Source organism: Amblyraja radiata, chromosome 7, assembly GCF_010909765.2.
Source record: "Amblyraja radiata isolate CabotCenter1 chromosome 7, sAmbRad1.1.pri, whole genome shotgun sequence".
Taxonomy (NCBI): Eukaryota; Metazoa; Chordata; class Chondrichthyes; order Rajiformes; family Rajidae; genus Amblyraja; species Amblyraja radiata.
The window spans coordinates 31,183,009-31,209,997 of record NC_045962.1 but is presented as its reverse complement, the minus strand read 5'-3'; the positions used below and the strand labels follow the sequence as shown (position 1 = coordinate 31,209,997).

Sequence of the window (26,989 nt, the reverse complement as noted above, 5' to 3'; positions counted from 1 at the left end):
CCAATTAACTTACAAACCCGCACATCTTTGGAAACTACATCTCAAGAATACTAGAATGGGGTTAGGAGGGAGAGATAGATCAGCCATGATTGAATGGTGGAGTAGATTTGATGGGCCGAATGGCCTAATTCTACTCCTGTCACTTATGACCTTATGAAACTGAAGCATCCGGAGGAAACCCACGCTGCCATAAGGAGAACGTGTAAACTCCACACAGACAGCACCTGAGGTCATGATTGAGCCCAGGTATCTGGAGCTGTGAGGCATTAATTCTACCAGCTGCACCACTATGCCACTCAAAGCATGAGGCAGCACAATGGCGTAGCGGAAGGGTTGCTGCCTTACAGCGCCAGAGGCCTGGGTTCAATCCTGACTTCAGTGTTGTCTGTACAGAGTTTGAATGCTCTTGTTGTGACTGCATGGGTTTTCTCTGGGTGCTCCAGTTACCTCCCACACTCCCACACTCCAAAGACGTGTAGGTTAATTGGCTTTGGTAAATTTATAAATTGTCCCAAGTGTGCAGGATAGTGCAAGTGTACGGGGTGATTGCTGGTCGGCATGGACTCAGTGGGCTGAAGGGCCTGTTTCCATGCTGTATTTATAAAGTCTAAAGGAAAAGACGAGTGATTGAATTTGAATGGAAATGGTAAAGAGGGAACAGAGTACATTTAAGGTGAGATATACGAACAGTTAGAAAGAGGATATGCAGAGAAAGATGGATGAACCAAGGATAAGTAAACCTACATTTGATTGAATATTTGATTGAAAGATACAGCATGGAAACAGGCCCTTCGGCCCACCGATTCAACACCGACCATAGATCACACTAGTTCAAAGACATCCCACTTTCTCATCCACTCCCTACACACAAGGGGCAATTTGCAGAGATCAATTAACTTACAAATACGCACATCTTTGGGATGTGGGAGGAAACCAGAGCACCTGTAGGAAACCCTTGCATTCACAGTTGATTACAGTGAAATCATGATAACATTAACAGTGTTAATAATATTATTGGGATGGTGGATCATCATGGATTTAAAACAACAGATGTGTTTTCACACAAAGGGTGGTGGGTGAATGGAATGAACTACCAGAGGAGGCAGTTGAGGCAGGTACTATCGCAACGTTTAAGAAACATTTAGACAGGGGCATGGATGGAACAAGTTTAGAGGGATACGGCCAAATGCAGGCAGGTGGGACTAGGTGGGATATGTTGGTCGGTGTGAGCAAGTTGGGCCGAAGGGCCTGCTTCTACATTGTATGACTCTATGACTTACAACAGATAAGTTCCTTCTGAGAAAAAACCCCACAAAGTGCTGGGGTAACTCAGCAGGTCAGGCTGAGATCTGTCAACATTCAGAAAAATCACTCATGCACAGATTCACATCAAACAACCACACACACTGAGATTTAATGATGGCATTTGAGTGGTGCTGTTACCTAATCTTCGAGCCAGTCCGAAATCAATGAGCTTAATCCTGGCTCCTGTTTTGTTGACACACATGATGTTTTCTGGCTTCAAGTCCAGATGTACAATTTCCTGCTTGTGGATAAACTGCACCCCTTCATTAATTTGCAGCATGTACTTGATGCATTCTATCTCGGTCAACTCGAAATCCTCATCAATTATTCTCTCAAAAAGCTCCCCTCCTGAAACTCTGTGAGACAAGAAATAAGCGAATAATGTAAAATGCATTGGGAAGAAGCACAATGTTTAGCACATTAAGTACCTATTCCTTGGCAGATTTATATTGCTAGGAATTCTCAATTAATTTGGTGGAGATTTGGTTCCATTGACTTCATGAAGTAAACAGTCAAGTGGGATTGAAAGTGTTTGATATGGATCCGCCTCATACAGCACAGGCACAGACAGGGTTTTTGGCCCACAATGTCTGTGTCGAACATGATGCCAGGTTAAACTAATCTCCTCTGCCTGCACATGACACAAATCCCTCAACATCCATGTGCTGATATAAACGTCTCTTAAACATCACTATTGTGGAGACTAAAGAAGGTCCATCTGTGTCCTCAGATTCTGGTGAACTTCTACCGCTGCACCATCACAGTATGGTATGGCAACTGCTCTGTCGTCGACCGGAAAGCACTGCAGAGGGTGGTGAAAACTGCCCAACGCATCATCGGTTCCTCGCTCCCCTCCATTGAGTCTGTCCAAAGCAAGCGATGTCTGCGAAGGGCGCGCAGCCTCGTCAAGGACTGCTCTCACCCCAGCCACAGACTGTTTATCCTCCTCCCATCCGGGAGGCGCTACAGGCCTCTCCGTTGCCAGATCAGCAGGTTCAGGAACAGCTGCTTCCCTGTGGCTGTTACACAAGTTAACTCTTCACCTTGGTGATTGCCAGTCACCCCCCACCCCCGGACACTCCTTCCCCCAGAAACATTGCACTACTACTACTGTTGTACATATATATATTTTACTGCTCTTCTGGGTGAGATGCTAACTGCATTTCGTTGTCTCTGTACTTGTACACTGCACAATGACAATAAAGTTTGAATCTGAATCTGATTCTGAATCTGCTTCCACCACCGCTTCTGACAACACAGTTCAGGCACCCACCACCTCTCTGCAAAAAAACTTACCCCACCTATCTCCTTTAAACTTTGGTCTTCTCACTTTAAAGCTCTGACCTCTTGATCTTTGACATTTCCACCCTGAGAGAAATGTTCTGACTGTCTCTGCCTCTTATGATTTTTATATACTGCTTTCAGGTCTGCCCCTCTGCCTCCAATGCTCTCACGAAACAAAATATATATGCAAAATAAACAAAAAAATACCCTTAATAAACAAAATAGTGAAGACGGCTACAGGTCAGAGGAGAAGATGCCAAAATGGCCAAGGCAAATCAAGGTCACAGCGAAGATCACAATTATAACCGATTTTTCTTCCATGCTGGGCAACAATTTTGGAGAGCATCCACGTTTCTAAGTGTAGATGATAGATCTAACATTGGGTAATGGAACATATTTTACTTATGAGCAACTAGTGTTACATCAAGCATTCCGATGATAGAGATGGCATAGCTGAGATACAATGCAAGGCTGACTTTCAACTATACGGTACAGTATTTACATACCAGAATCATTTCATTATGGAACTGCGATTTCACAACCACAGAACATGGCATCCAAACATGTCATAGTCATACAGCATGAAAACAGGTCCTTTGGTCCAACTTGCCCACGCCGACCAACATGCCCCATCTACACTGGTCCAACCTTCCTGCTTTTGGCCCATATCCATCTAAACCTATCTTATCCCCATACCTATCCAAATGTTTCTTAGATGTTGTGATAGTACCTGCCTCAACTACCTCCTCTGGCAACTCATCCCATATACATACTACCCTTTGTTTAAAAAAAGTTATCCTTCAGGTTCCTATTAAATGTTTCCCCGCCCGCACCTTATACCCATGTCCTCTGGTTCTCGATTCCTCTTCTCTGGGCAAAACACACTGCAATTGCCCTATCTATTCCTGTCATGATCCTATACATCTTAACAAGATCACCCCTCATCCTCCTGTGCTCCAAGGAGTAAAGTCCTTGCAACTTCACCCTGTGGCTCAGGCCCTTGAGTCCTGGTAACATTCTCATACATATTTTCTACACCCTTCTTGTACCTCAAGTAGCAAACTTGAGATGACTTCTTATACGTAGAAGCAAGGAACTGCAGATGCTGGTTTGCAAAAGAAGGCACAAAATGCTGGACTAGCTCAATGTGTCAGGTAGCATCCCAGGAGAACGTGGATGGGCAACATTTCGGTTTGGGACCCTTCTTCAGTCTTCTTATCACATTCCTCATCACTCTACACGAGGCAAACAAACTATGTTTCTGAAACTAAACATCTATCTTCTTAAATGTAACCGCCAAAGATTGAAGGCGCTGTTTCTTAATTATTTCCCAGCTGTCCTGAAAATCACAATTAAATAAAAGATGTTTAGAAGCATAGAAAATAGGTGCAGGAGTAGGCCATTCGGCCCTTCGAGCCTGCACCGCCACTCAATATGATCATGGCTGATCATCCAACTCAGTATCCTGTACCTGCCTTCTCTGCATACCCCCTGATCCCTTTAGCCAAAAGGGCCACATCTAACTCCCTCTTAAATATAGCCAATGAACTGGCCTCAACTACCTTCTGTGGCAGAGAATTCCACAGATTCACCACTCTCTGTGTAAAAAACGATTTTCTCATCTTGGTCCTAAAAGACTTCCCTCTTATCCTTAAACTGTGACCCCTAGTTCTGGACTTCCCCAACATCAGGAATAATCTTCCTGCATCTAGCCTGTCCAACCCCTTAAGAATTTTGTAAGTTTCTATAAGATCCCCCCCTCAATCTTCTAAAAACCATCCATTTATTTTAAACCATCCATTTAGATGTTGTACATTTTGCTGCTTGCCTTGGATTTATTATTGCAATAACGTTTCCCCCACCTCACTCACATTGCGTTTCAGTTCTGACATGGCAAATGGGTTACAGAGTATTGTTTTCCATAGTTTGGATTCAGGATCCAGGATTTAAAAGTGATCTACACACAAGGGTGTTGGGAATAGGCCAATAGGGAAAGTTGGGAATGTCAGATCATTAAAAACAATGCCATAGTTTTCAATGCATTCTTGTCAACCACAATTTTAACAAGACAATTGGCAACTGCATATAGTCTTTGACGCATACATTATTATATTGTCATGTGTACCAAGGTACAGTGAAAAGCTTTTGTTGTGTGCCAACTAGCCAGCGGAAACTCTGCACATGGTTACAATCGAGTCATGCACAGTGTACAGATACACGACAAAGGGAATAACAAGATAAATTCCAGTAAAGTCCGATTAAAGATATTTCAAGGGTCTCCAATGAGGTAGAATGTAGCTCAGGACTGATCTCTAGTTGGTGACAGGATGGTTCAGTTACCTGATAACAGTTGGGAAGAAACTAACCCTAAATCTGGAGGTGTGCGTTTTCACACGTCTGTACCTCTTGCCTGATTGGAATGGGGAGAAGAGGGAGTGTCCGGGGTGAGACTCGTCCTTGATTTTGTGTGTGGCCTTGCTGAGGCAGCGTGAAGTTTAAATGGTGTCAATGGAATAGGGGTTGGTTTGTGTGATGGTCTGAGCTGCGTCAGCAATCCTCTGCAATTCTTGCGCCCAAAGATTCTCGAGCACAAGTTATGTTTAGAGCGCAGCTTTGTTGCATTACAACAGACATTTATTGTTCCAATCCAATGCTTACAGTTCACCATGAACAGTATCCACCCTATTGTTCTTCATGAACCCCAACACCCTCTCCGTCTTGTTCAAGATGGAGGAAGTGTTAGGGTCTAAGGGTCAAGAGTCAAACAAGTTTTATTGTCATATAAACATTAGATGGATAAGTCTCCAAGGCCTGATGGGATCTATCCAGTCAAGAGACAAGATTGCTGGAGCCTTGACAGAGATCTTTGTATCCTCTTTAGCCACAGTTGAGGTCCCAGAGGACTGGAGAATAGCTAATGTTAAAGAAGGGCTATAGGGACAAGGAAGGAAATTATAGGCCAATAGGGAAAGTACTGGAGAAAATTCTTCAGGATAGGACCTATGTTAGGATAGTTGTGTTGAGCTTTTTTGAGGAGGTGACAAAGATGAGGGAATGGCAATGAATGTTGTATAAATGGACACATGAAGGACATTAGGTTTTACACAGACATTGTGGGCCGAAGGGCCTGTTCTTGTGCTGTACTGTTCAACATTCTATGTTCTATAATCACCACAGTCATTCCTTCTCATCCTTGCTCCCGTCAGACAGATGGTACTGAAGCTTGATAGCACGCACCACCAGACTAAGGAACAGCTTACTCCCCTCTGGTATCAGGCTTCTGAACGGTCCTTTCATAAGCTAGGATAGTGTCCGATTCACCTCTACCCTGGACTTTTTCTCTGGAACTGTTGCGCTATAATGCTGAGAACTATATTCAGCATTCTGTATCTTTCCCTTTGCTCTACCTATTGTATGAGAGTTTGGCTTGATTCTATTTATGCACAGTATTATCTGATTTGATTGGATAGCGTGCAAAACAAAGCTTTTCACCATACATCGGTACACGTGACAATAATAAACCTAAACCTGATTAGACACTTTATTGATGATGTCTATAATCATGTTCTGAAATATCAATTAACCAAAGAAAATAATAATTACTCACATTTCCAGAACCATCACGATGTCTTTCCTTAATTCAAATGCATCAACGCATTGAACAAGCTTTGGATGGTGTAGGCAATTCATAATACTGATCTCTTGTCTAATGTTTTCTTTATCCTTTGCAGAAAAAGCTTTGAAAAACTTCCCTGCCCAAACTTTTTTAGTTTTCTTCTCAACAAGTTTGAAAACTTGTCCAAATTTCCCCCTGTAAACAAGATCACAATACTTCTTACACATTTGTGCTGTAGAATGAAACAGATCGCAAGTAAAGATAGCGTCAAACAGCGTGGGAACAGACCCTTCAGCCCAGCTTTCCCACGCCGCCCAACATGCCCCATCTAAACTAGTCCCACCAGCCTGCTGTTGGCCCATATCCCTCTAAACCTATCCTATCCATGCACCTGTCTAAATGTTTCTTAAACATTGCAATAGCACCTGCCTCACCTAACTCATTCGGCAGCTTGTTCCACACACCCACCACACTTTGTGTAAAAAGGTTAACCCTGAGCCTACCATTAAATCTTTCCCCCCTCACTTAAATCGATGTCCTCTGGTTCTCAATTCCCCTACTCTTATCAAAAGACTCTGGGCGTTTACCCGATCTATTCCTCATAATCTTGTACACCTCTATAAGATAATTTCTCATCCTCCATCGCTGCAAGGAATAAAGTCCCAGCCTGCTCAAACTCTTCCTATAGCTCCGTCCCTTGAGTCCTGGCAACATCCTGGCAAATCGGCTCTGAACCTTTTCTAGCTTGACAATATCATTCTTATAACATGGTGATCAAAACTGAACACAATATTCTAAATGCGGCCTCACCAACATCTCATACTACCGTAACCATAAAATCAGAAATGGAGCCCCTTGTATTATTAACACTGGTACTCACGTTCCTATTTTTTCCAGTATATCGTAATATTCAGCAACCTTCTCGTTTGTGTTAATCGTGACAACCCGATAATCCGGTTCACCTTCTTTCTCATCTAAAAGGTAATTTTTTTGGAGTAAATTGCAGTGCAAGTCTTACTTGTATTTTGCAATGGAGATAAAATAAAAATATCCTTACCATCATCGGATAGATCAACTTCATCTTTGTGTTCTTAAAATTAAATAAGACATATTTAGATCACTTTGCAATTGAACGATGTCCAAAATGTTAAAAATGATATGCAAGCTGAAACAAATAAATCTGTACATTATTAAACATTTTATTAGATATCTTAAAAAGGCAGGAGTGCCATTAAAGTTGGAAGAATTCCTCAGGTCATAGTTTACGAAGGCTAAATTTGATATGCCATAATCAGGAGAAATGAGACATGGCATTATGTTCAACATGCACATTGTAGGCAGTAGGGCCTGCTCCTTGGCTGTACTATTTTATGTTAGAGAGTCAAACTTTGTTTCATACAGCATAGAAACAGGTCCTTCGGCCTCACTTGCCCAGGCCGACCAAGATGCCTCATCTACACTGGCACGAGTCCCATCTGCCTGCGTTTTCCCCATATCCCTCGAAACATTTTCGATCAATGGACCTGTCCAAGTGTCTTTTAAATACTGTTGTACTACCTGCCTCAACTACCTCCTCTGACAGCTCACTCCATATACCCACCACCCACTGTGAAACAGCTGTCCCTCAGGGTCCTATTAAATCCTTCCTCTCTCACCATACACCTCCTGTATGTCCTCTGGCTCTTACCACAACCCTGGGTAAAAGACTGTGCATCATCCCTATCAATTCCCTCATGATTTTATACAACCTCTATAAGGTCACCTCAGACTCCTGCACTCCAAGAAATACAGAACTAGCTTGCCTAACCTCTCCCTATAGCTCAGGCCCACGTTTCCTTGCAATATCCACGTAAATCTTCTCTGCATTCTTTCCAGCTTATTTAATAAGTTTTATGAAAGAAAAGAAAAGAGGAACAGGGCTTGTTTATATTTGAAAAAGCTCTCAGAATTTGCCTGCCACCTTTCTCAGCACAAGTGAACAGAGAACAACAATATGAAAAAAGAAATGCAGGTGAAAGCAACATTTCAAAAGGTTGCAGAAAAGCTGATTTCAAAATATCCTGATCATATTTACAAATGCATCAGTAGTAAAAAGACACAAAGTGCTGGAGTGACCCTGCAGGTCAGGCAGCCTCTCTGAAGAATATCCAAAGGGGATGTTTTCGGTTGGGACCCTTCTTCAGACTGAAACCTGACCCCGAAACTTCACCTATCCATGTTCTCCAGAGATGCTAAAAAACAAAGTGCTGGAGTAACAGAGAGTTAGGCAGCATCTCTGGAGAACATGAATAAGTGACGTTTTGTGCTGGGAACAGTCTTCAGGCTCAATAGGTGACGCTCTGGGTCAGGACCTTTCTTCAGACAGAAACCCAATTGAAAACGTCATCTATCCATGTTCTCCAGAGCTGTTGACTGACCTACTGAGCCATTCTTTTTTTTGGTAACCCAGCATCTGCAGTTCTTTGAGACAGGCACAAAGTGCTGGAGTAACCAATTGGGTCAGGCAGCATCTCTGGAAAAAAGGATGGGTGACGTTTCGGATTGGGCCCCTTAATTTCATAAGTTCATAGGTTATAAGAGCAGAATTAGACCATTCGCCCCATCAAGTCTACTCTGCCATTCAATCATTGCTGACCTGAATTTCTCTCTCAACCCCATTATCCTGCCTTCTCCCCATAACCCCTGACCCTTACTAATCAAGAATTTGTCAATCTCCGCCTTAAAAATTCCCATTGACTTTCTCTTCACTGCTGTCTGTGGCAATGAATTCCACGGATTCACTATCCTCTGACTAAAGAAATTCCTCCTCATCTCCTTACTAAAGGTACGTCCTTTTATTCTGAGGCTGTTCCCCTCTCCTACGTGAACATCCTCTCCACATCCACCTTGTCCAGGTTTTTCACTATTCGGTAAGTGTTTCCTTGTGCATCTGCAGTCAGTGATGTTTGTGGATCCCCTCTCTCTGTGGCCATGATGTAAACTAACCTTCTCTCACTCCCACTTTGACCAAATCGGATTCCTGACTCGGCTCGCTGGTGCCGTAGATGTTGACAGCTCGGACTCGGAACTTGTACTCTTCGTCGGGGGTCAGGTCACACACGTTGCAGGAGGTGCTGCGGCAGGTAGTCAGGGGCATCCATTGCTTCTGCTCTGAATTCCAGGTTTCCACGTTGTAAGACTGAACAACGCTGCCGCCGTCGTAGGTGGGCCCGTACCACGACAGAGTCAGGGTGGAACTACGGACGTCGGAAGAGCAGGGCTTGCCTGCAGGAGGTTCTGGTCTATCTACGAGCAGGAAAAGGCGATGTCAGTGGCAAGACCACATTCATGTTTACAACACTTTAAATGGAAGGAAATTCAAACTTCACCATAAGACACAGGAGCAGAACTAGGACATTCGGCCTACCGAGTCCGTTCGATCATGGCTGATCTACCAGTTCCACCATTTACCATTCACCATGTACCACATATCATCTACCATTCACCTGCCAATCTTTCAATGAATCATGAATCTTTCAGATGAAGCAAGAAGTTGCAGAGTTGTGGTCGTAGCCCAGACCATCATGGAAACCAACCTCCCTTCCGATTACTCCATCTACACTGCACTCTGCCTCGGCAAGGCCACCAGCATAATCAAGTACGTCTCACTCTGATCACCCCCTCTTCTGCCCTCTCCCATCAGGCAAAAAGTATAGAAGTGTGAAAACACACACCTCCAGAATCAGGGACAGTTTCTTTCCAAGCAGCTGAATCATCCTATCACCAATAAGATAGCAGTCCTGACCTACCATCTACCTCATTGGAGACCCTCAGACTATCTTTAATCAGACTTTCCTGGACTTTATCTTGCGCTAATAATGCTATTCCCTTTATGCTGTATCTGTACACTGTGGACAGCTTGATTGTAATCATGCAAGTCATTTTGCTGTCTTTTGGTTAGCACGCAACAAAACCTTTTCACCTACCTTGGTACACGTGACAATAATAAACTAAACTTAGGTAGAATCACCCGCGCAACCCAACCACAAACCCACCTCAGCAATGAACCTCAGTGGACTTTATACAGATTGCACAATGTACTTCAGCTTGCATTATTATGGTGTGGTTACTTAGTATAACTGTTAGTTTATTGGGGTTTTTAAATGTATCTTTATTTGGTTGTGTTGTTGCATTTAGAAGATTGTTAGACAGGTGTGTAGAAATGCAAGGTTTAGAAGCATCTGTGTCAAACAGAGGCAAGTGGACGAGTGTATATGGGAATCTTGGTTGGCATGCACTGGTTGGGCTGAAGGGCCTGCTCCTCTATGAGTCTATCACTATTTTATTTTAGTACTGGTTAGGCTGCTGACGTGTTGTTGCACATTAAAATGCCTGAAAAGCTGCAGCAAGTAAGAATATCATTGTTGTAATGCTAGAACAGATGACAATTAAACACTTCTGTGACAATTAAGACTCCTTTTGAAATTCTTGCAGGCTGTTTGAACAAGAGACAGTACAAGGAGTGAGCAAACGGGACATAGCACTTGTGGTACAAGAGGCATTGAGGTGGGAAGAGTCTTTGTCCAAGGCTGGGAGGATCAAGAAACAGAGAGTATAGATTTAAGATGAGTGGGACACTTTGACAGATATATGGATTGGACAGGTTTGGAGGGATGTAGGCCAAATGCAGGGAAAACCATCAGCTGAGATGGGATATCTTGGTCAGCATGGACATGTTGGGCTGAAGGTTTCCATGCTGTATGACTCTCTAACAAAGAACAGTACATGGACAAGTTGGGCAGAAGGTCCTATTTCCATGCAGTATGACATGATGATTCTATTACTCTAATTGACTATGGATTTAACATTGGCCAGGGGGGAAAATGGCTTCAATTAATTGGACACTGGAACAATTAATTTGGGACAAGCTTCAGCTGAATAGAGTTTGGAATGGGTTCGCAGTGCATTGGATCACTGCAAACTCATTTGGTTTAGTTTAGTTTTGAGATAATAGCATAGAAACAGGCTCTTTGGCCCCACGAGTCCCAGCCAAACATCACCTGTTCACATGTTATCCCATTTTCTCATCCACTTCCTACACACTAGAGCCAACATACAGAGGCTAATTCACCTGCAAACCGGCACGTCTTTGGGTTGTGGGAGGAAACCGGAGCACCCGGAGAAAACCCACTACAGCTGCTGTCTGTACGGAGTTTGGCTAATAGGTTAATGGGCTTTGGTTAAATTGTCCTTATGGCATAGGATAATGCTAGTAGTCGGCATGAACTTGGTGGGCTGTAGGTTTCCACACTGTATCTCTAAAGTCTAAAGTAAAGTCTAGTCAAAGAAACATCCTTTCAAAGTTGCCAAAAAGACCGGTAAATCTGAGGATTGGGTATAATTTCTGATTTCAGCAGGATAACGTGATCTTTATAATTCAGGGAAGATAGGATACGAGTCCAATGAGAAACATAAAAACACACTGTAAAAGCTCCTATAAATATGTGATAAAGGAAAAGATTTGCAAGCGCTAATGAGGGTCTCTTACAGGCTGAGACAGGAGAGATTACATTGGGAAAGTAGGAAATAGCTGGGAAATTAAACACATATTTTGTGTCTGTCTTTCCAGAAGAAAACATAATTCATCACACCAAACCCAAGTATTGATGGAGACTTGGAGAAAACAAACAGTTGAAAAGGATTAGTTTAGAGATACAGCATTGAAGCAGGCCCTTCAGCCCACCAAGACCGTGCTGACAGACGATTACCTGTTTACACTAGTTCTATCCAACACACTAGGGGCAATTTACAGAAGCTAATTAACACCCAAACCTCCACATCTTTGGAATGTGGGAGGAAAACGGTGCATCCGGGGAAAACCCATGCGGTCATAGGGAGAACGTACAAACGTACGGACCACACCCCAGGTCAGGATTGAACCTGGACCGCTGGTACTGTGAGGCAGCAGCTCCACCCCTGCGCCACTGTGACTCCCCAGCATTTATAAAATATCATATTGGTGCAATTAATGGGATTGTAAGCTGAAAATCACCAGGGCCTGCTGACGTATACCTCCTGAACCTACTGGATGCAATCGTTGCCATCTTCCTAACTTTCTTTCAACCCTTGTGCAGTGTAGTCTGCAAGGTAAAAAGCATGAAGTATTTTCAACATTGTTTTTCTAACACATATCTAGAACCATATATCAATTGCAAGTGATGGCACGATACACTCTTAAAAGAAGCATCAATTATGAAACAGAAATTTAAACAGGATTTAGAAGGAGCTCAAATTTCCTTACACTTCAATCCATCGTCCATGTTATATCGAGAACAGAATGATGAATAGTGCAATTGGTTTAATAAAACAACGGATCCAACTGTTATATAAATATAAGGGAGTCATGAAGAGGCAATTATCTCCAACTTGGTCTCCAATATTAGATATACATAGATACATAGACAATAGGTGCAGGAGTAGGCCATTCAGCCCTTCAAGCCAGCACCGCCATTGAATGTGAACATGGCTGATCATCCACAATCAGTACCCCGTTCCTGCCTTCTCCCCATACCCCTCGATTCCACTAGCCCTAAGAGCTCTATCTAAGTCTCTTTTGAATGCATCGAGTGAATCGGCTTCCACTGCCTCTGAGGCAGAGAATTCCACAAAATCACAACTCGCTGTGTGAAAAGGTTTTCTCATCTCACCTCATCTCAGACACTGATCAGACTCAGACTGATCAGCCAACATGAGAAATTAAGCTGTCAGCTCTTGGTTGGTTAGAGCATTGCACAAACTGAGGTTTCATTTCACTAACATACGATTGCCGTGTGGTTTTGAACTTACGATCATCCTGAACCATACACCAGTAGGGCCTGATGCTAAAAATGTTTAAACATGGATCACATTTTTCCTTCTCCTGAATTCATCTATATCATTTTTGTCTCTATTTCACTGATGAGGGAGATGACACAGTTGTACCCTTTATTTGCCAACATCCCAGGAGCCATGCCGTGATTGAACCACCCTTCCACACTTTACATTGAACATTAATACAAGCTGAATGATTTTCAAAAGAATCCACCTCATGACGCCAACTACAAGATACTGTGGTTCAACAAATTCTCGGACAATAATTAAGCATGGTGTAAAATCATGCCCAAAACTAGCATATCAATTACCTTGTAGGCAAAGAAAAAAACTCGATTTAGATTCATACAGCACGGAAACAGGCCCTTCGGCCCAACTCATCCATGCCAATCCCTATCTGGTCCCAATTGCCCGCGTTTGGCCACTATCCTGCTGAACCTTTCCTAACCACGTACTTGTCCAAATGTCGTTTAGATGTTATTGTACATGCCTCAACTACCTCCTCTGGTAACTCGTTCCATATACCCACCACCCTCTGTGTGAAGAAGATGCTCCTCAGGTTCCTGTTAAATCTCTCCATTCTCAGCTTAACCCTATGCCATTGACTTCTTGATTCCGCTACTCTGGAAAAAGATTGTGCACTCACTCTACCTATGTCCCTCATGATCTTATAAATCTCCATAAAATTACCTCTCAGCCTCCTGTGTTTCAACGAATAAAGTCTTTGCCTGCCCAAACTCTCCCTATAGCTCAGGCCCTTGAGACTTGGCAACATCATTGTAAAGCATCTTTGCCCTCTTTTCAACTTAATGGCATCTTTCAGCTATGTGACCAAAACTGAAAACAATGCTCCAAGTGCAGCCGCACATCATGTCCCAAATTTTACACTCAATTGAGACACAAGGTACTGCAGATTCTGGAATGTTGCCTTGAGCACAAGGCGCTGGAGTAACTCATTGGGTCAGACAGTGTTTCAGGAAGACATGGATCGGCGGAGTTTCGGGTCGAACCCTTCTATTCTCAGTTCCCTGACTGATGAAGGCCAGTGTGCCAAAAACCTTTCCTCCCCACCTTACCATCTTACTTGCAGTGCCACTTTCAGGGAACTGCGCGCTTTAGTTTACCTTATTAGTTTAGTTTATTACTGTCGCGTGTACCGAAGTACAGTGAAAAACCTTTCCAGATAGCGGAAAGACTATACATGATTACAATCAAGCCACAAACAGTGTACAGATGCAGGATCAATGTTTAGTGCAAAATAAAGTCCAGTAAAGTCCAATTAAAGATAGTCCAATGGTTTCCAATGAGGTAGATAGTAGGTCAGAACAGCGTTTAGTCGGTGATAGTTCAGTGTATGAAACAATGGATTTGACAAGCAATTATATATTTAAAAATGTGAAGCTTCCTGCATTTTCCACACGTTTATTTAGATGCTTGCATGACGGATGAAGAGCAGACACACGCTAACCAATATAAATCTCCTCCCTGTGTTCTATAGCCCTCAAGGCACTTCATAGTCAACAAGACAACTTGGAAAGAATCCATGCTGTGACCATTGGCAGCGCAATTATTTTTAAATAAATCATCTGAAGAATCTGAAACCATAAAAGGCCAGAATTGAAATCTCCCACTCACAGGAACAGCTCGCAGCCACCAACAATTATTACTGCTTACTTTGAGATTAAGCAATTTTCTTTTTATAGGACACTCTCTTGGTGGAAAAATCTGTTATTTTAACAACAAACGCACTGTTGTTATTGCAACATAAAACACAATTGAATGCACCTAAACAAAGTTGAATTAACTAATTAATCAGGACCCATCTCATCTGTACCACACCAGAATGGGCTGCATGTGTTACTAAAGGCTTAGCTGGAATTGAAGCAATTGATGTTAACATAACATGAGAGAAGAGAAGGAGGGGTTAAAATTCTTGAAGATATTTTATAATAATAACAAACACTATCCAGAGATATGATCAAGCCTTTCATAGTCAGCCTCGGGGCTTTTGTGACAGGGAAGGTAGCTGTAAACCTCCCAGTCATGAATATGTTACTGTGTAAGAAGGAACTGAAAATGCTGGTTTCCACCAAAGATAGACACAAAATGCTGGAGTAACTCAGTGGGTCAGCAACATTTCTGGAGATGGAGAGCAGTTTGATGAAGGGTCACAAGATGACCATGGGATCTTGACCAACTGGGCCTCTGGGCCAATGAATGGCAAATGGAGTTTAATTGTGCTAAATTAAGCACATAGCAAGGCATGGCAAGGGCGGCACAGTGGCACAGCTGTAGAGATCTGGGTTCAATCCTGGCTATGGGTACTGTTTGTATGGAGTTTTGTACGATCTCCCTGTGACCGCATGGGTTTTCCCCAGGTGGTCTGGTTTCTTCCCACATTCCAAAGACGTGCAGGTTTGTGGGTTAATTGGCACCTGTAAATTGCTGCTGGCATGTATGATGCAAAAGTGGGATTACATACAAATAGTGTGAGTGGATGATCAATGGTCGGCATGGACTCAGTTAGCCGAAGGCCTGTTTCCATGCTCTGTTTCCAAATGTAAAGTGTTCCATTTTTGAAGACCAACTGGGGTGGGACTTGCACAGGAAATGGCAGGGCCCTGGGTAGTTGTAAAACACAGAGAGACCTGGCGGTGCAGGTACATAGTTTCTTGAAGGTAGCAACACTGGCTGGCGAAGAAAGCATTTGGCGCACTTTCCTCCATCGGTCAGCGTATTGTGTACAGGAATTGGGCCACAGGAACTGCAGAGTTACAGGAGTTATGACACTGTGTTACAGCTGTACAAGAAGTTGGTAAGGCCACATTTGGACTATTGTGTGCAGTTCTGTTTGCCTTGTGTAGGAAGGATGTCAATTAACTGGGTGCAATTCTAGGGGAGTTCGAGTTAGGAGAGGCTTGATAGACTAGGATGTTTCTCTGCACCAAGGAGGCTGAAGGGTAACCATACTGAGGTTTATAAAATCATAAGGGACAGAGATAATGTGAATAGCCACAATCTACCTCAGATTAGAGGAATCTGAAAATAGATGGCATTAATTTAAGGTAAGAGGGAAAAGATTTAAAAGGGACCCGAGAGACAACGGAGGGTGGTGGGTAGATGGAACAAGATGCCAGAGAAAGTGGAAGAAGCTGGTACAATTGCGACAACAGGGCTCGAAATTAACAGTTGCCCGGGTGCCAATGACCACCCAAAGTGCCGCCGGGCAACCTAAACGCCGAGTCATTTTGCCCGGCTTGGCACTGCAGATACTGGTTTATACTGAAGATAGACACAAAAAACTGGAGTAACTCAGTGGGTCAGGAGAAAAGGAACATGACGTTTCATGTCGGCGACAGCTGTATTGCGGGGCAAAGATATTAGGTGCGTGGTGACGAAGGTTCGGAGCGAATGATGGGCCCCGTACAGCTGCTGTGGTTCCATCTCCTCCTCCTCCCGCACCCCGCCCGCTCTGATAGCGGCCGCTGCTTGCCACTCTGCCAACGGCACTTTCAAAACAAACCCTCCCGCATGCCGAGGCCGGGAGGAGGGAGGGAGGGGGAGGCCTCCTTCCGCTGTCTGAAGCAGCTGCACCAAAGATCCTATAGCTATAGGATCTTTGAGCAGCACCGCTCGGCCCCGCACCATTCCCGCCTCTATTCAGTCCTCACTGACATCCCTGTGCTTCCCTCCCCATCTATTCATCCTGTGCTGATCACCCTATCCACCTTGCATTGATTCTCCTGCTACCCCCCCCCCCCCCCCCTCCAATCCATCCAACACTGGTCCCCCAATTAATCCTGTACTTACCCCCCTTCCCATCCATCCTGTACTGATCCCTCATCCATCCCGTACTGAACCCCCCATTCATCCCGTACTGACCCACCCTCCATTTACCCTGCACCGATTCCCCCCCCCCCCATCCATCCTGTAGTGATCTCCCCATTCATCTTTTACTGATCCCCCCATTCATCCTATACTTATCCCCTCATTCATCCTATACTTATCCCCTCATTCATCCTGTACTGATTCCCCATTCATTCTGTACTGATCCCCTTTCATCCTATACTGATCCCCCCCATTCACCCTGTACTGATCCTGCGTTGATCCCCCCCCCCGCCAATCTATCCTGTACTGATCCCCCCATTCACGAAGAATGGGGGGAACAGTTTGAAGTAGGGTCTCGACCCGAAAGGTTGCCTATTTCCTTCGCTCCAAAGATGCTGCCTCACCCGCTGAGTTTCTCCAGCATTTTTGTCTACCCCATTCATCCTGTACTGATCCCCCCCATTTATCTTGTGCGGATTCCCCCCCCATCCATCCCGTACTGATCCTTCCCATTCAACACCACTGACAACTCCCGTGCTCTCCCCTCACAATTTTACATACTCCAACCAACACATACTAATTAATCTGCCTCAATCCATCCATTCCGCACCGATTGCCTTCTGAAGTGGGAATGATGGAAACAGCGTTTATCAATATTTTTTTTTAAATCTGGTGAGTACAAACTGGGTATCTTCATTGCTGTTCACAACACGTACATCTAATCTGAATGTCCGGTAATGTGGCGGTTTTACACCTTTAAACATATTACCAAAAGAACATTTGCTGCAGGTAAGTCCTTTGGCCATCTCTTGTCAGTTAGTGTAATGTTTAACCTGTCAGTTGGGTATAGTCAGTTTTAACAGCCATTATCATAAAATGCCTTTAGAAATTTCCTTGCAACCTGTATATTTTGTTATGGATAAATGATGTGGGAAGCGAGATGTTTCTGTACCAATAGCAATAACGACCCATGCTATGGCCATGTCATGGTAATTTTCAATCCTTCACAGAAAACATGCTTGCATCAATCTGTAGTGTGCATGGTTAAGCATATATGTTACCATGGTCCAGGATTTATTGACACAGGTTGATCATACGCTGAATAATCCAACCACATTTTTGTTTGGAAGTGGAAAGAACTAATAGAAATTGCATTAATTGCAATGTGTAAAAAGAGTTGAGATACTGTATTATAATTTTGCTGCATGTCATTGTGGTATATATCATGTCTTGATTGGTGAATATGTTTAGTTTGTGACTTTATTTGAAGTAGAAATAATATGTGAATGCTTCATTGAGCATAATTCCGACTGGTAACTACGCACATCGTCCGAGCACATTATCGCACGCTTCATGCAAACCGTCTTAAATGACCACCTAAACTGTCATTTGGCAACCTAAAAAACTGTCAAGGTTGCCCGGCTGGCAATAGGGAAAAAAAGTTAAGTGAGAGCCCTGGACAATTAAAAGACACTTGGAAAGGTTTGGAGGAACAAGGGCCTAATGCAGTCAAGAGGACCTGCTCGTTTAGGCAACTTGGTAAACAAGAATGAGTTGTTCTGAACAATCAGGTTCCTTATGCATCAGCCAACCAGTCACAGTGTAAATTGGGCAAGTGCGCTTATCAGGCAACTGGTCATGGCCTTTGTCTGGCAGGGTGCACGTATATCTGATAACCAAACAGAGTGTAAATCCTGCAGGATATTACTAGAATTGGTGACATTCAATATACATTGAACATTTTTCCCATAATTATCCTGCAGAAATCTACATGTTTATCCTTCTGAAATGCAATGTAATTATGCACATGGTTTAGTGGAAGTAGCTTGTAAACTACTGTGTAACAGAAGTTACTGCAATAACATGATTCCTGTTTTTAAAACAAAATTAAATTTTTCACATAAATTAGAAAAAAAAATTTTGAATCCTCACTAAGGCAATAAAAAAATGATCCAAAGGCATTACCAACCTAAACCTGTAAACATGCTCCCTGAGTTCAATAAAATGACACAAATATTTGTGTACAGTTTCTTCCAGATCCAGGGACAGTCTCAACAACTAGAGAGCGGTCCTGAGTTGAATTTAACTTAGTTTATAGTCACGTGTACCGAGCTACGGTGAAAAGCTTCTGTTGCGTGCTAATCAGTCAGCAGAAAGACAATACATGACTACAACTGAGCCATTCACAGTGTAGATACATGATAAAGGGAGAGGAGATTAAGAAGAGTACAGTAAGAAATCATGCTGTGGGAGTAGAGATTTAAAAGAGTGGAGCTACCTCATAGTAAGCTACCATCTACCTCATTGGAGACCCTCGGACTATCTTTAATTGGACTGGCACTGGACTTCTTTCACAATTCCCCTTACCCTGTATCAACTAAACTAAAGTGAATGTTGCAGACAACTTTATATTCATTACTGAAATTGTAAATGAATAGGCCACTGTGCATCAGCATATCATCAAACATCTAGAGCAGTGGGAACCAGCGTTATACATGTACCAATGAATAAACTAAAGTGGCAGAGCCACGAGCAAGATCACTTTGATAAAAGACAAGGTGCTGTGGAGACCTTCAATCAAGGGGATTACCATTCTGAAGTGAGGAATTCATAATTTATTTGTTTCAATCCTTTGATCAGACCCCATACAAAGAATTGCTTTCAATTTGAGCACTGAAGCTGAGAGAGATTGATTTGTCTTTTTAGAAACATTCTGCATATGCAGAAAAGTGACACTAAGGTTTTAACATTACATTCTGAGAACAGATTGCACATACTTGCTTTCTATTTCTTGACATTGAACATTGATCCTCTTGAATTATTTTGAAACAACTCAGAGATTCTATAGAACATTTATCACAACATTATTTTCTCTTGACAAAAGTACAGGATATTGGAGCTAAAATAAAAAATGCTTAAAATACTTTTGGTGAGTCACCTGTGACATTAACTGTGTTTATCTATTGATAAATGCTGCCCGAGGGGGGGGGGGGGGGGGGGGGGGGGGGGGGGGGGGGTAAGAAGGTAGAAGAAAGCTGGAAGAGAAGATTAGGGATGACTTACCTACAATTGTGAGGTTAACTTGAACTTGTTTGCTTCCCATCTTATTTTCTACCAGTAAATAGTAACAGCCACAGTCCTCATGCTTGGTTGATGAGATGATTAGCTTACTGCTGCTCTCTGTATTGTCTATTTTAATGTGATCACTCTCTTTAATCTGAAATGGAAACAAAACAAATGATGAAGTTAGAATACCTGTATTTAAGTGTGCACAGTCTTAGCAAAATGAACAGAATTCCTCTCAGACGAATACCACAGATAACTCCACATTGTTTCATAGTCATACGGTGTAGAAACAGACCCTTCGGCCCACTGAGTCCATGTCAATCAACACACACCCATTTATATTATTCGTACACTGTTCCCATTTTATTTCTCCTCACATTCCCATCAAGTTTACTGAAAAATTCCACCATTAACTTAAATGCTAGGGGTAAATCTACCGCAGTCAATTAACCTACCAACCCACACATCTTTGCAACCTGGGTGGGAAACACAGCAAAGATTCATAGTTATACAGCGTGGAAACGTGCCCAACTTGCCCCTACTGACCAACATGCCCCATCTATACTAGCCCCACCTGCCTGCGTTTGACCCATATTCCTCTAAACCGATTCTACCCATGTACCTGTCTTAATGTTTCTTAAACATTGCAATAGTACCTGCCTCAACTCCCTCCTCAAGCAGCTAATTCCATACACCCACCAACCACCCTTTGTGTAGAAAAGTTACCCCTCAGGTTCCTAATAATGCAGAGGAAAACCGTGTGATTACATGCAAACTCCACATAGTCTATATGGGCTACTTATGTCTGTGTCAAACATAATGTCGACCAACTCTTATCTGTCTGCATATAATCCATGTCCCTGCAATCCCTGCATATCCATGTGCCTTCTTCACCATTCTATCTACTTGCATTGTCACATTCATGAAGTTTGGACATGAAGCACAGAGTGAGATGTGTCACCATGCAAGACCAGAATGGTTTATTTGAGAAGGAGGTCAGATCGGTGAGGCTCTTGAGAAACACTGTTCTCAAAAGTGAACAAACCTAAAAGTGAAAATTTAGCACAATAAAAAACACAAATCAACAGAGACAAAGTAACTCAGCGGGTCATTTTTTGAGAGCATGGATAGGTGACATTTTGTGTCAGGGCCCTTGAAGATCCAAAATGTCATCTATCCACGTTCTCCAGGGATGCGGCCTGACCTGCTGAGCTACTCCAGCACTTTGTAACCTCTTTTGTAAACCAGTATCTGCAGTTCCTTGTTTCAACAAATCAAAGTAGTGTTGGTGCAACAAGTGAAATGGTATCTTTCTACTTTTTGCTTAAATTGTGGGTACAAAACTTATTTTGTTGCTGGTCTCAGCAGATCTGCATGAAATGAGCTTCCCCACCTATAGTCTGAGTAAATATTCCATCAAGTGGCAGCAAAAACTCTCAATTCTGCTCGACAAACCGTACAAACAAAGACATTTTCACACTGTCATCTGTATCACAAAGCAACGTTTAAACAGAACTTTGCTTTAAGTGATAACGTGAACTTTAATCCTACTTTCACTAAGTTATTGTGGGAGATTACATTGTGCAATCTCGCAGATTTACACCTTCATTTGTAGTCTGGGGATTTAGAAGCAAATGCTTTCCTTTCCCCAAAAATAAACTTAATTCAGAATAAAAAATATAACAAAATAAGAACTGTGCAAAAACTCTTCTGACATTCTCGGCGGCTATACATACTGTACATTCATTAGCGTTGTATTTAGTAGTGTTCACAAAGCTACCATTATAATCAGATACCTTTGCCACTCACATGGTCCCCTGGGGTAAGATCCCTCCCCTTGTTTGAGGGGTGTCTCCACCACACCCTTTACCCCCCCCCCCCCCAAAGAACAGTATCCAGAACAATAGAAGACTCAGACAATCTCGATGGCTAACTCTGGTTAATATATTCTTGGTTCCTCTGTCCACATCTCAGGTGAAGATTTGGAATGACCTGATAGAGGTATATAAAGCTATGAAAGTGTAGATACGGCAGATAGCAAGAAAACATATTGCGCAGGAACTGTGTCAATCACATCGGTAGGCCCAGAGTTATGTATCAGCCACCCTAGTAACAATGGCAGATATCCTTCCCCCATGCAAGCCATTTCAGACAAAATAAGCCAGTGAAGAGCATAAGACATAGGAATAGATGAGTCCATTCAGCCCATTGAGTCTACCCTGCCATTCAATCATGGCTGATCTATTTTCCCCTCTCAACCCTTTCCAACCAAGAACCTGTTAATCTCAGCCTTACAAATACCCAATTTCTAGACTACTACAGATGTCTGTGGCAATGAATTCCACAGATTCACTACCATCTGGATAAAGAAATTACTCCTCATCTCCATTTTGAATGTATGTTCTTTTATACTGAGGCTGTGCCCTCTACTCCTAGACTCATGCACTACTGTAAACATCCTCTCCACATCCACTCAATCTAGACCCCATCCGGTAGGTTACAATGAGAGCCACCCCCTCATCCTTCTAAACTCCAGTGAGTGCAGGCGCAGAGCCGTCAAATGCTCATTATACGTTAATCCAAACATCTCTGGGATCATTCTCGTAAACTCTTCTAGGCCCTCTCCAATGCCAGCATACGGTATGCCTCCTCAGATATGGGGCCCAAAACTGCTCACAATATTCCAAATGTAGCCTCACCAACACTGGATAAAGCCTCAGCATTACTCCCTTGGAGCATCTTTAGTTAGAGGGTGGTGAATCTGTGGAATTCATTGCCACAGACGGCTGTGGAGGCCAAGTCATTGGGTATTTTTAAGGCGGAGATTGACAAATTCTTGATTAGTAAGGGTGGTCAAGGGTTATGGGGAGAAGGTTGGAGAATGGAGTTGAGAGGGAAAGAGATATCAGCCATGTGTGTAGGAAGGAACTGCAGATGCTGGTTTATACTGAAGATAGACGCAAGATCTGATAGACAGTCTGAAGAAGGGTACCAACCCGAAACATCACCTATTCCTTTTCTCCAGAGATGCTGCTTGACCCGCAGAGTTACTCCAGCCTTTTGTGTCTTTCTTTGGGAGATCAGCCATGATTAAATGGCGGAGTAGACGCGATGGGCCGAATTGCCCACTACTTCTCCTGTGACTTATGAAGGAGTGAAGAGAAGAAGATTACCTGTTTCCTAAACTTTAGCCACGTGTAGGTGAGTGGCGGTGTCCCGGCAAGCTTCAAAAACAGTTCTGCAGACTCGCCGGCGCGGACTTTCATGCTTTCAGGGCACTGTAGTATCTGTGGCGGGATAGCTGTTGAAAGCAAACATCACATTGCAAGATGAGGACATTTTAGTTGACTACTTCATGTCCTTTAGTTAGAAAATATTCACAGTGAGTGGAAACGGGATAAGGTTACAATTCCAGACACAGAATGCAGGAGTAAGTCAGCGGGTCAGGCAGCATCTCTGGAGAAAATGGACAGACCATGTTTCGGGCAGGGACCCTTCTTGCCATTGATCGGACTGAACTGTGTCCCGACCCAAACATCGTCTAGTCCAGGGATCGGCAACCTACGGCCCCTGGGTCGAATCCGGCCTGTAACCCAAAATCATCCGGCCCGCAGGCGTTTTTTTCCTCAATCATCCGGCCCGCAGACTTCCATCATCTCCGATACCTGGAATGTTTAAGAAAGAACTGCAGATGCTGGACAAATCGATGGTAGAAAAATAAATGCTGGAGTGAGTTTCTCCAGCATCTTTTTCTACCTCTGGTACCTAGAAGGTGATTTGGCTGTACCGCATCCTCCGCAAAGCCGCCAGCACGGCCGCGCACCTTCTGTGTCTGGGATTCACTGTCGGGATCGGGGTTGTCAGTAGGCTGGGGACGAGTGAGTATGATATTTGAGCTCAGCTGGCGTCCTCGAAGGGGCGGGATCTATGTGAACATGTAATTTGATGCCTGCCATCCGGGGCGGGATCCATGTGTACACGTGATAGATGTGGCCCGCCATCCGCCCACAGACATATGTCCTAGCCCCTTGTCAGAAAAGGTTGCCGACCCCTGGTCTAGTCCATTCCTTCCACAGACGGTGCTTGACCCGCTGAGTTCCACCAGCACTTTGGGTTTTGCTCAAGATTCCAGCAACTGCAGTTTCTTACAGTATCTGCAACTATAAAGCTCTCGTTTCACTGAGCCTCAACATGTCCTTAGTCTTTCTGCTATTGATTAACATTCCAGGCATTTCTATTCTTAGTTAAAATTTCATGTTATCTTTATTTTATTACAATTTTAAGCTCAGATAAAATGCCTTGCCAAGGCCACTAAATGTTTATGGAAGAATGTTAAAAGATTCAGTAAACTGTTCCTTTCACTCTATTGTTCTTTAAGTTCATTAACTATATTTAAAAAATTGATTTCTGCATGACTGAACCACATACCTGCGTTAAAGGCTAATTATCTTTCGGCCACAAGAGATTTACTTTTGAATGTCCTGGCTTCATTCCCGTAAGTTCAAACACGAATGCTAGATTTAGTGAGTAAATACTCGACCGGGTTACAGCTGAGCATGAACATATTTTATTAATCTGATAACTAAGTAGGAAATAGTTTGTAAAATGTACGTTTCTTGTTCAATCAATTGCAAATTACTATCCAGCTGGGATAAGTTCAGGTCAATTTTCCACAACTGGAAACACAGGGAAACTAGTAATCTTGTTCTTCATTAGGAACCCGTGTTGTTAAATTTCCTTTAGTGATACAATTGAACAGCCCAGACAAAGGGAGAGAATTGTTGGCAATAAATTGCTGATGATCAGGACTTTTTTTGGAGGCAAAAAGGTTGCCAGAATACACAATTAAAACATTTTTTAGCTGTTTAGAAATGTTGATATGTCTTACTGGTGCATACCGTCACAGAAATAATAAGGGCGGCACAGTGGCACAATTGGTAGAGCTGCTGCCTTACAACGCCAGAGACCCGGGTTCGATCCTGACTACAGGTGCTGTCTGTACAAAGTTCATACATTCTCCCTGTGACTATGTGGATTTCCTCTGGCTGCTCCAGTTTCCTCTCATACTCCAAAGACGTGCAGATTTGTATGTTAATTGGCTCTGGTAAAATTGTAAATTGTCCCTAGCGCATAGGATTCGGGGATAGTTTCTTCCCAGCTGTTATCAGGGAAATAACCATCCAACCACAACCAGAGAGCAGTGCTGAACTACTATCTACCTCTTTAATGTCTTGGACTATCCTTGATCAGAGTTTGCTGGCTTTACCTTGCACTAAACGTTATCATGCATTCATACACTGTAAATGGATTGCTTGTGTGTGTTGTTTTACTGCTGACTGGTTAACACACAATAAAAGCTTTTCACTGTACACTGTACACATGACAATAAACAAAACTGAACTGAGGATAGTGCTACGGGATGACCACTGGACAGCATGCACTACTCGGTTTGCCGAAGGGCCTGTTTCCACCCTGTATCTCTAAAGTCTAATGTAAAGTCCAAAGTCTAATAAGGGCTGCAACGTCTCAGCTCAGAATGATAATGAACAGGATCCAAAATGACAGTTTGGCATAAAATAAAAGAAGACTAAAATAAACTTGCTTTCTTGAAATCAAACGTCTTACCTGGTTTGGGAGGAGTTTTGGGAGTCGGTTTCTTTTTGATGGTGGCTTCAGCTAAAATGAAAAATATATAAATAAATTGCGGTTTTCAGCATGAAAATAAATCAGCAATGAGTTTCCCGTGATTCAGCATCATTGGTGTTTAATGCTGCATCTTACAAAGCATTTAGGGGAACAGTAGAAGGAAAGGTGAATGTCGTTGCAAACACTCATTCACAAGCTACAACTGTGCAGCAGGTCGATAGCACATAACAAATATGCTTTTCACTGTACCTCAGTACAACAGGACAATAATATACTAGACTAAACTAAGTACAGCTATGAATAATTAAATTGAGTGTTTGTATTCTACTGATTGCAGTTCAAAGACTCAGTGTTTAGACATACTTGCCATTTAACAGGACAGTGTTAAAGGTCATGGAATATTACATTTGAACGTTGCTTTAGGTATCCAAGTTACCATCTTGTATGTGTGTGAAAACTAATTCCACCCACACTCATTTATTTTTTCCGCCAGGAGGAGAATAACAATTATTTCTCTTTCCTAGAGTCATAGAGTCACACAGCACAGAAATGGGCCCATGCCGGTCAAGATGCCCACGTCTAAGTTAGTTTCGCATGCCTGTGTTTGGCCCACATACTTCTCAACCTTTCCTGCCCTTCTCAGTGTTCAAGTGTCTTTTAAATTAAGAACTAGAGGACAAGGCTTTAAGGTGAGAGGGGAAAGATTTAATAGGAATCTGAGGGACAATTCTTTTTTACACATAATTGTACTTCAGGTTTATTATTATTCTCACATGTACCAAGGTACAGTGAAAGATAAAGGACATACAATGGTGGAATTCCCTACCTCCGTGACGGGACTTTACATATGGAGCAGATTAAAAGGAAGACTCATTACATACAGCACAGCAGCACCTAAGAAATACAGTTTGGCATCCTGAGTGGATACAAGGAATTGCAGGTGCTTTAGTTTAGTTTACAGTTACAGCGTGGAAACAGGCTTTTCTGCCCACCAGGTCCAGGGCAACCAACGATTACTCATACACCAGTTCTATCTTGCACACTGGGCACAATTTACAAAGCCAATTAAGCTACAAAACTGAGTGTCTTTGGTATGTGGGAGGAAACTGGAGCACCCTAAGCAAACCCACGAGATCACAGGGAGAATGTGCAAACTCTGTACACACAGCACCCGTGGCCGGGATCGAACCCAGTTCCCTGGTGCTGAGAGGCAGCAACTCTACCATTACACCATTGTGCCACCCTTGGTTTACAAAAAAAGACACAAAGTGTTGGAGTAACTCAGCATCTTGGCAGCATCTTGGAACAACTTGGATAGGTGAGGAGAATTTTTGAACGTAGCAATAATTTTATTCAAATCTTTGAATCTTATTCAAAGTAGATCTAAAAAAGGGT

The 26,989-nt window shown here is 42.9% G+C and overlaps 1 protein-coding gene across 8 annotated transcripts in view; it reads right to left on the bottom strand.

Annotated features, from left to right (window-relative positions):
* Positions 1-26,989, bottom strand: part of mylk (myosin light chain kinase) — a 246,343-nt gene that overhangs the window by 29,285 nt on the left and 190,069 nt on the right. For all 8 annotated transcript variants that reach the window (XM_033024039.1, XM_033024038.1, XM_033024037.1 and 5 more), the window contains 8 exons: positions 25,574-25,624; positions 23,122-23,249; positions 19,946-20,099; positions 9,191-9,490; positions 7,263-7,295; positions 7,086-7,179; positions 6,197-6,400; positions 1,444-1,661 (listed from right to left, as the gene is read on the bottom strand). In XM_033024039.1, coding sequence (XP_032879930.1) covers positions 1,444-1,661; positions 6,197-6,400; positions 7,086-7,179; positions 7,263-7,295; positions 9,191-9,490; positions 19,946-20,099; positions 23,122-23,249; positions 25,574-25,624 — 1,182 coding nt within the window. The remainder of the gene's footprint in view (positions 1-1,443; positions 1,662-6,196; positions 6,401-7,085; positions 7,180-7,262; positions 7,296-9,190; positions 9,491-19,945; positions 20,100-23,121; positions 23,250-25,573; positions 25,625-26,989) is intronic.